The following is a 10,000-nucleotide window of genomic DNA, read 5'->3' as shown; positions in this document are numbered from 1 at the left end:
TGTAAATGAATAAGGCCATAAGGAGTAACGGACGCCAGCGCTGGTTATTTACATTGCATTTGCATTCAGAGTTTTACTAGGCTGCTGCAGACGCAATGTGGAGCACAGGTGAGGGTAATAAGGCCGTTTAGAGGCAGGTAGTTCCTAACACAGGTAAGAGAGAGAGAGAGAGGCGTGTAGAGGCAGGTAGTTCCTCACACAGGTAAGAGAGAGAGACAGAGGCGTGTAGAGGCAGGTAGTTCCTCACACAGGTAAGGGAGAGAGAGAGAGAGAGAGAGAGAGAGGCGTTTAGAGGCAGGTAGTTCCTCACACAGGTAAGAGAGAGAGAGAGAGGCGTGTAGAGGCAGGTAGTTCCTAACACAGGTAAGAGAGAGAGAGAGGCGTGTAGAGGCAGGTAGTTCCTCACACAGGTAAGAGAGAGAGAGAGAGAAAGGCGTGTAGAGGCAGGTAGTTCCTCACACAGGTAAGAGAGAGAGAGAGGCGTGTAGAGGCAGGTAGTTCCTAACACAGGTAAGAGAGAGAGAGAGAGAGGCGTGTAGAGGCAGGTAGTTCCTAACACAGGTAAGAGAGAGAGAGAGGCGTGTAAAGGCAGGTAGTTCCTAACACAGGTAAGAGAGAGAGGCAGGTAGTTCCTCACACAGGTAAGAGAGAGAGAGAGGTCGTTCCTAACACAGGTAAGAGAGAGAGGCGTTTAGAGGCAGGTAGTTCCTCACACAGGTAAGAGAGAGAGAGAGAGGCGTGTAGAGGCAGGTAGTTCCTCACACAGGTAAGAGAGAGAGAGAGGCTTGTAGAGGCAGGTAGTTTCTAACACAGGTAAGAGAGAGAGAGGCGTGTAGAGGCAGGTAGTTCCTCACACAGGCAAGAGAGAGAGAGAGAGAGAGAGAGAGACAGAGGCATGTAGAGGCAGGGGTTTCAGACAGGCAGGGGTTTGGCAGCTGCATAGTTCAGAAATGCAGATCAGCTCACTGCTGCTGCAGCAGCCAGGGGCTGTTTGTCATGTATACACTCGACCAAGACCTCATGCTACATACTCACAGCACAGCACAGACACACACACACACACACACACACAGAAGAGAAACATCCACATGCTCCTCACACACACACACATATAGACCGAGACATACACTTCACACCCACAGCACCGACACGCTGCAAAATGCGCACGCACACACATTCATACACATACACGCACACACACATACAGACACGCACACACACACACACACACAAACACACACACACAGACATGCACACACAAATACATGACCTAGACATATACTGTACACACACACACACACACTCACTCACAGACACTACAGCAGACAGGCCCTGCACTCACACACACACACAGCACTACAGCGCTGAATGAAACACATATGCCATTTCAGTGTGGGTTGCATGAGGAGCGGAGGCAGAATTAAGTATTGTACGTTACCAGTATTCATGATTAAAAACCTCCACCCTCCCCCTCCTTTCTTCTGTCGTTGTGTGTGTGTTTGTGTGTGTCTGTAGTTGTGAACCTCACTCCTCTGAAGAGGCCCCCTGCAAGGCATGGTAAGTTTTATTTCTCTCTCTCTCTCTCTCTCTCTCTCTCTCTGATTAGAGTTCCATATAGTTGTGTTTTCTCTCTCTCTCTCTCTCTCTCTCTCTCTCTCTGATTAGAGTTCCATATAGTTGTGTTCTCTCTCTCTCTCTCTCTCTCTCTCTCTCTGATTAGAGTTCCATATAGTTGTGTTTTCTCTCTCTCTCTCTCTGATTAGAGTTCCATATAGTTGTGTTCTCTCTCTCTCTCTCTCTCTCTCTGATTAGAGTTCCATATAGTTGTGTTTTCTTTCTTTCTCTCTCTCTCTGATTAGAGTTCCATATAGTTGTGTTCTCTCTCTCTCTCTCTCTCTCTCTCTCTCTCTGATTAGAGTTCCATATAGTTGTGTTCTCTCTCTCTCTCTCTCTCTCTCTCTCTTTCTTTCTCTCTGGTTAGAGTTCCATATAGTTGTGTTTTCTTTCTTTCTCTCTCTCTCTGGTTAGAGTTCTGTAGAGTTGTGTTTTCTTTCTTTCTCTAGAGTTCTATAGAGTTGTTCTCTCTCCCTCTCTCTCTCTCTTTCTCTCTCTCTCCCACTCTCTCTTTCTTTCTCTCTCTCTCTGGTGAGTTCTGTTCTGTTTCCTCGGTTCTTCTGTGCTTTACCCAGTTTGTGGTTTGAAGGACACAAGGTTGATAAATAGTGTGAGTGTGTTAGGAAAGTGACCTTCCCAGTGTGAACCACTGCAGCCTGACAACTGGCTGTGTGTGTGTGTGTGTGTGTGTGTGTGTGTGTGTGTGTGTGTGTGTGTGTGTGTGTGTGTGGCTGTGTTGCGTAAGGATCAGCACTGTGCTCTTGCGCAATATGAAGCCATGTTGTTCATAGGGTTCCACTTTGTTGCTGCCAGTACCATGGTCCTTACACACACACACATACATACACACACACACACACACACACACACACACACACACACACACACACACACACACACACACACACATTGCTTCTAAAGAAAAAAAATGTTCACTTCTTTATTCCCCAGAAATCTAAATTTCTCATCTGCACTTCTCTTTTATCTGCTCACCCATTCCGCTTTCTCACTCTTTCACTCCCTCTCACTCTTCTCACTCTTTCGCCCCTCCCCCTTTCTCACTCTCCCCCTTTCTCACTCTTTTACTCCCCCCTTTCTCACTCTTTCGCCCCTCCCCCTTTTCACTATTTCGCCCCTCCCCCTTTCTCACTCTCCCCCCTCACCCTTTTCCTCTCTTTCACCCCTCCCCCTTTCTCCTGCTCTCCCTCCCTGTCTCCCTTCCCGTATGGAGCAGACCTTTATCACTCTATTGTGTGGCTCATAAGGGAGCTGTCTCTGTCTTTCATGGAGATTTACACACACACAGACAGACACAGACACACACACACAGGCAGACACAGACACACACACACACACACACACACACGCACGTGCACACACACACACAGACAGACAGACACACATGTACATGCACACACGCACACACACACATGCACACACACACACACACACACACACAAATGCTTTCTCTCTCACAATCTTTCTCATGGTGGTGTTTAATCCACTTATATACATCAGCATTGTCCTTTAAGTAGGGAGCTGGCGCTATGGGAACCATGACGTAATGTGCTCTTAGACGGAGAGAGAGGACAAGATATGGTCAGATAGCAGAGAAGAAGTACTCACACACACACACACACACACACACACACACAGATTCAAAGGATGATTGGCTAATATTGAATTTGTTGGTTTGATAGTGCACTGTGTGTGTGTGTGTGTGTGTGTGTGTGTGTGTGTGTGTGTGTGTGTGTGTGTGTGTGTGTACACACACTGGTTCGGTGTGGGTTGTTGACCCCTAGTTACTGAGCCGTTACCATGGGTACAGTGTGTGGCCTACAGAACACATAGTCATTAAGAGACAGAGGAAATTACACACACACACACACACACAGTCTTTTTGACAGGAAATGGCATACATACTTTGAGGCACAGAGCATAGAATCATTCTGAACATAGACATTCAAACACATTTACTGCGCTCACTTACCCTGACACACACACTCACATACTGACATTAACTCATACCCTGTCACACACACACACTCACATACTTACATTAACTCATACCCTGTCACACACACACACTCACATACTAACATTAACTCATACCCTGTCACACACACACACTCACATACTTACATTAACTCATACCCTGTCACACACACACACTTTCACACATGCTCATCCACACTTTCACACATACAGTAGATTTGAGCCTAATCTCTTTTCCGTAGTCATTGGCCCCACACACACACACACACACAGTAGTCATTGGCTTTGTGCAGTTCCCTAGTTTACACACACACAAACAGAGAGACACACACACACACAGTAGTTGGCTGCACACATTGGCTTTGTGTAGCACCCTAGCCTACATACACACACGCACACAGACAGACACACACATACATACATACATACATACATACACAGACAGACAGACAGACAGACAAACAAACACCCACAGACAGACACACCAACAGTCCTAACCCTAACCCTACACATTATCCAGTAAGCCAGTATGCTCGTATGTGTGCAGGCAGAGACCAGTGCAGAGAAGAGCTGATCAGTGAGGATGATGATGATGATGATGATGAAGAGGGTTCAGAGGACCACACTAGGAAGGTAACACTCCTATTATGCTTAAACACCGTTTCTATAAACAGGGTTGTTTATTCAGTTCAGTGTGTGTGCTTATATGTACTGTATTTATTTGTGTGTGTACAGTATATATGTCCGTCACACTGTGTGTGTGTGTGTGTGTGTGTGTGTGTGTGTGTGTGTGTGTGTGTGTGTGTGTGTGTGTGTGTGTGTGTGTGTGTGTGTGTGCAGAGGGAGAGGAAGAACTTCAGTGAGGAGGAGCTGGTGTTTCTGCGTGAGGGTGTTCGGCGTTTTGGTCGGTGCTGGAACTCCATCCTGTATGCATATCCCTTCCCACCTAACCGCACCAACATCGACCTGGCCCAGAAATACCGCCGCATGAAGGTGAACACACACACACACACACACACACACACACACACCACCTTCACATCAGTTCCCCTGCCTCATGTTAAGATACTGTGCTTCTCACTCACACACAGACACACAGACACACAGACACACACACATGTGTAGCACAGACATCCAATTCCACATCTCTCCCATTCATTCCATCTCTTTCTCTCTTTCTCTCTCTGTCTCTCGCTTCTACAGAAAGCTGAAGCCGCCACCGTGGGCAGAACAAATTATATTTGAAATAAGTGAAGACTATTTCAAACTAAATGGACCTTAAACGAAAACATATTTAAATGTATGTATTTTTGTATATAATGATCTAATATACTTAATATATAGTCATATAATATATAATTTAATTAATATATTAATAATTGATAATAATTTCTTTACTTTGGGACATTGTAAGTGGAATTATATGTTATACGTTACACAGGTTCGGGTTCAGTTGCTGTGTTCTTCGTAAGAGGAAAAAAATAAATCATATGGATTTCTGTATCTGAAATAAACTGGATAACAACAACTCCCAGAGACTTCTGGAACTGTGTGTGTGTATATGTGTGTATATGTGTGTGTATATGTTTATCTTGTTTATGAGGAGGCTAGGCGCTGAGCAGAGGCAACACAGGATTCCACACCCCGCACGTCATAGCGCTCACTCCCAGCTCTCAGAGTTCTCAGAGCCGTGCAGTATGACACACACACACACACACACACACACACACACACACTATCGGGGAGCACTGAGAGAGAAAGGAAGAGAGAGGGGATGTGTCAGCAGATTTTTAAAACTACACCAGAGAGCCACGGTGGCCAGGGCAGAGTTGGAGTCAGAGAGGCGGAGGAGGAGGAGGAGTGTGTGTGTGGAGGGGAGGAGGAGTGTGTGTGTGGAGGGCTCTGCTCTGCTCAGAGGAAGGAGGAATGTTTTGTGGTGTTTCAGGAAAGCGACACAGAGTTTGAGAGTTTCCCATAGTAAGCACACTGGCTGCCGTAGAGATAGAGACGGACGGCTAAACTGCCGTCACACTGAGGCCAAGCTCTGGCTTAAGGGCTGTGCTGCACAAATATTCTTCAGGGATGGAGGGAGGGAGATAAAGGGAGGGATAGACAGATAGAAAGAGAAGCATTCAAGGGATAGGGAGGGAGAGGGAAAGAACAAGGGATAGAGAGACTGAAGGAGGAGGTGGTCTGTGATGACTGGGAATGGGCGGGGCCTATCTGAGAGGAGTCCTCCAGAGATTCACTCCAACATACAGCTACACACACACACACACACACAGAGAGTGTGTACAGCCTTACATTCACACATAAGTATGCAACTTGTACTCACACACCCTAGAACTGTAGCCTGAACTGAAAATGGGTGAATGTTCTGAACACTGCTTTCCCTGCACAAGGCTGAAGTGAAATAACTTCATGTCAAAGATCACGCACACTTAAACTGCGTGGGTCTTGATTCCTCGTAGGCATGGTCAGGGAGCAGGATAAACAAGTGAGAGGGGGGAGGACAGGGGTGATTTATTTATCTAGAGCGCATATTTCTCATCCTGCTCAACTCAAAACCCCTCACCCCTCTACAGACCCCTTCCTCTGGAAAGAATGCAGACCTCCCCACCACACACACACACCAGTCTGAGAGCAGGAAATGTCTAAATCTGTGTGCATTTGCAGAAGAGAAGGGGAGAATGTGTGTGTGTGTGTGTTTACTAGCGCTTCAGTGAGTTACAGAACAGAAATGAGATCCTCTCTGAAGAGGTGGGAAAGGGCGGAGAATGTGGAGTCGTATTTCACACATGTTGAGCGCTGGCACAGAGCCAGAGCTGATGAGACACACACACACACTGCTGACTGACGGTGAGCTGCTGCAGCAAGTCATTTCCACCGGTCAACAGATCTGGGACGGCCCACAGGGCAGTCTTCCCCCTTTCCAGCAGCAGTGTACAGCACAGAAGAAAAAAAAAGAAAAAGGGGACAGGAAAAAAAAAAAAAGAAAATCTTGTGCTTTTCTAAGAGGGTTTCCATTTCCCCAGATGCAAGACACAACACTGAAAAAAAAAAAAAAAAGACACCACACCAGAGTTAACGTAACCATCTTATTTTATTTTCCCGAACCACCATCACCGCCATCGGCTGTTGACACATACATTCCATCTGACGACAAACACATAAGGCCACTTTCCTTCACGCCGATTCAGAATACAAACAGAGAAAGCAGGAGAGAGAGAGAGAGAGAAAGAAGATAGATGGAGAGAGCAAGAGAGCAGGACAGAGAGTAAACACTGATTCAGTTAACATGGTTTTAAAACTCACTGGGGCCGCCTCCTATACAAATCTAAGGTCACCCATTCAGGACTGCTAGGTTGCCTCTGGTGGCCCGGAGGCCAAAAGGACTTTTTTTTAGCGTAGGGTTCACACCTCCCTCCTACAGTTTGCAGACAGGATCAGTATTTGTACATAATTCCCTCTCTTAACACCCCCCCCCCCCCACCCCCCAGACCGGCCTTCACTGAAACAGACATGTCATTACTCACTGAACTAAAACTTCACGCTACGTCTAAACCTCACACACACACACACACACACACGTGCACTCTTCAGTCCTGTATTGTGTGTGTTGGAGGAGGGTGGGTGGATGGGGGGGGGCTCTGTGTGTGAGCGTGTGTGCGCAGTGCTGTGCTCAGATCAGGTCGTTGACGACGCCGGTTGCCGTGGTGAGGGCTTGCTCAGCCTCTCCTGCCAGGTCCTCTGGGACCAGCATCCCGTCGTCGCCGTCGGCGGCAGCACTCAAGTCCACTTTCAGTCCGGTCACCTGCTGGAGCTCGTCAGCCGGGGAATTCTCCACGCACTGCTCCAGCTGCTCAATGAGGCCCTCAGCAACCACAGGGACCTCCACCTCCTCCAGCGTGGGGCTGGGCACCTCAGGCAGGGCCAAGTCGTCAATGGCAGCCAGGATGGGCTCTGGAGCAGGAATGGAAGCTTCTAGAATAGGCTCGGACATCAGGTCGTCCAGGGCAGAGGCAGGTTCTGGCACAGGTAAGGGTTCCTCAGGAGCAGGGGGGGCCTCCTCAGACATCACCACTAGTGGCTCTGGGGCAGCAGGCTCTGGGCTGGGCTCACGGACAGGCTCTGGTTCTGGGGCAGCAGGCTCTGGCTCTGGTACTGGGGCAGCAGGCTCTGGTTCTGGGGCAGCTGGCTCTGGTTCTGGTACGGGTGCGGGTTCAGGAACTGGATCTGGTTGTGAAACTACTACTACAGGCTCTGGCTCTGGAACAGGGGTTTGTTCTGGTTCTGGAATGGCAGCAGGTTCTGGAATGGAGGCGGGTTCCGGTGTGGGTTCTGGAATGGCAACGGGTTCCGGTTCTGGTTCTGGAGCAGGTGCAGGCTCCTCCTTGGCCTCCTCTTTCATGCTCAGGGAAGCCATCATGGAGTCCACCATGCCCACAGCGCTGTCGGAGGCTGCCTTCAGGGCGTCGTCCAGAGGGGCCGCCAGGGCTGCTGGGACCTGTTCGGTCGCCGCGCTCACAGTCTCCTGCACCGTCTGGCTCACCGCCGCCATGACGCCCGCCAGGGGTCCGGCATCCTCCGCAGGCTGGCTCTCGCCGGCCGCCGCCTCCTTCTGGGTCTCCTGGCTCTCAGCCCCTTCGGCCGCAGGAGCTGCCTCCCCCACAGCGGGCTCACTCTTCCTCCGGCTGAGCTTTCCTCCCATGCTGGAGGGGGAGAGGGGGAGAGAGAGAGATAAATCACTCAGAAAAGGGCAACTATGGAGGGCATTTACTAATCCTATGCACATTACAGAGAGGAACAGGTCTTGAGTGCGCGCCTATGAGGCAGCACATTCTCTACAGAATCAGTGGAGTCATCAGATACCCTGGGGCGGGCACTGGCCGAGCAAGGACCTGAGAAAGTGAAATCTACACACAAACACAGACGGCCCATTTTCTCAGGCTCCGTGTTCATGCATTTATACAAAGGGTTATTAACCTGTCAAATGTAACCAGTGCAATGTAAACACAGTCCAAGCCTTCCCGTTTAGTTTTAACCCGACGACGGTGGGAGCTCAACAAATACTGGGCTTACCGCCCATCAGGAAGTCTTTTCCTTCTTTCGGACGTTAAACAATATTTCCTAATTACACCAAACTCCTACAGAGCTGATAGCAACTTTGTAGTGGTGCGTCATCCTGCCAATTATTTTTCTACAGATCAACTGTAATGATCCGCTCGTGGACAGGTGCGAAGAACTGTGCAAAGTTCCGTATTTAGAAGCGGGACACGCTGCTGAGAGTGCACGAGGATCGCTCGAGTGCCATACAGGATTAAGAGTCATTTGGAATTGTTGATGACAAACGCGTCAAGCACCCCCCAAGTGCACCTCTAGTTTGTCAACCGGTAGAAGCACATATATAAGGGCTCCTATACATTGGAACATAATGTTCTCCGGTGCTGAGTCACGTGGTCCTTGGTAATGTTGGGTGGTGGGTGGGGAACGCCGCAAAGGCGCACGTGCAAACGAGTGGAAATGGTTAACGGGAGCTGGAACATGAACAGGCCGTCGAAAGGCGAGACCCAAGCAGCGTAACTACAGTGGAGTTGGCGTGTAGTGTTAATACGCCTCGCAAATGCTACAAATCAGTGATCTAAAAAAAAAAAAAAAACCTGCACAACCAAAAGTTAACTTGCCAACGGCGATTTCGAACGACTGACAAGATTTTCAGATCTGTGCATTTCGACACCTCAGATTTACTCATAAAATTTTAAATAGCAGCCCATACATTTGTTATACTTGTATTTAAACAAATTCGTTAATATATAATATAGCAACCTAACGTTGTCGCAGGCAGAGTGACTGCGATGAATTCAACATGGTTTTCTAGCAAGCCCTCAATCTTCTAAACCAACCACACCTTCTTCCAGCTGCTATTCTGCTCTCAAATTCACAGGGGCACGAAACCCATATCTAAACTAAAAAAACACAACTGTCTCACGAGAACAAAGGATTCTACGACCATACACAAACGTATGCACATCTTAGCGAACCACTAAAGGTTGTAATTGTGATTTGAAGTGTAGCGTTGCGGCGTGGACACTAAAATAAGGGAAGACGAGAACAAAGAAGATCTGTGCCCAAGTAGCTCGGTGCGTCCGCCGCCCCCTTTCCCCCAAAAGCAGCTCCTACAGCCTCGAGCCGAACCAGATTTCATGCAAATTTAATTTTAAAAAGCTCAAGATGGCACAAACACCATGCGTATGGGTAACAGACAAAGAGAGGAGTTCAACCAACCTTTCTTTTGCGGTATATTACCGAGAACGCAAACTGTGGCACGAGATTCGGGGCTCTTTTCTCTCAGCGTGGCACGGATGAACGGACGGACTGGACGAGGGGAGGA

The 10,000-nt window shown here is 48.4% G+C and overlaps 2 protein-coding genes across 2 annotated transcripts in view; one reads left to right on the top strand and one right to left on the bottom strand.

The window, feature by feature from the left end:
* The window catches only part of terb1 (telomere repeat binding bouquet formation protein 1), an 18,723-nt gene extending 13,437 nt beyond the window's left edge, over positions 1 to 5,286 (top strand). Inside the window, exons 19-22 of the mRNA XM_042707420.1 lie at positions 1,516 to 1,557; positions 4,157 to 4,242; positions 4,450 to 4,602; positions 4,813 to 5,286. Of these exons, the coding sequence (XP_042563354.1) occupies positions 1,516 to 1,557; positions 4,157 to 4,242; positions 4,450 to 4,602; positions 4,813 to 4,854 (323 nt within the window). The 3' untranslated portion in view covers positions 4,855 to 5,286. The remainder of the gene's footprint in view (positions 1 to 1,515; positions 1,558 to 4,156; positions 4,243 to 4,449; positions 4,603 to 4,812) is intronic.
* Positions 5,287 to 6,693: 1,407 nt separating this feature from the next.
* The window catches only part of LOC105912563 (protein TsetseEP-like), a 3,400-nt gene continuing 93 nt past the window's right edge, over positions 6,694 to 10,000 (bottom strand). Inside the window, exons 1-2 of the mRNA XM_012841542.3 lie at positions 9,895 to 10,000; positions 6,694 to 8,321 (exon numbers count right to left, since the gene is read on the bottom strand). The exon at positions 9,895 to 10,000 is cut by the window's right edge and continues 93 nt beyond it. Coding sequence (XP_012696996.2) covers positions 7,292 to 8,320 — 1,029 coding nt within the window. The 5' untranslated portion in view covers position 8,321; positions 9,895 to 10,000 and the 3' untranslated portion in view covers positions 6,694 to 7,291. The remainder of the gene's footprint in view (positions 8,322 to 9,894) is intronic.

The sequence above is a fragment of the Clupea harengus genome, chromosome 3 (genome assembly GCF_900700415.2).
Source record: "Clupea harengus chromosome 3, Ch_v2.0.2, whole genome shotgun sequence".
In the NCBI taxonomy this organism is placed as follows: domain Eukaryota; kingdom Metazoa; phylum Chordata; class Actinopteri; order Clupeiformes; family Clupeidae; genus Clupea; species Clupea harengus.
Note: the sequence above shows the minus strand (reverse complement) of the source record. Positions and strands in the feature narration are given on the sequence as shown.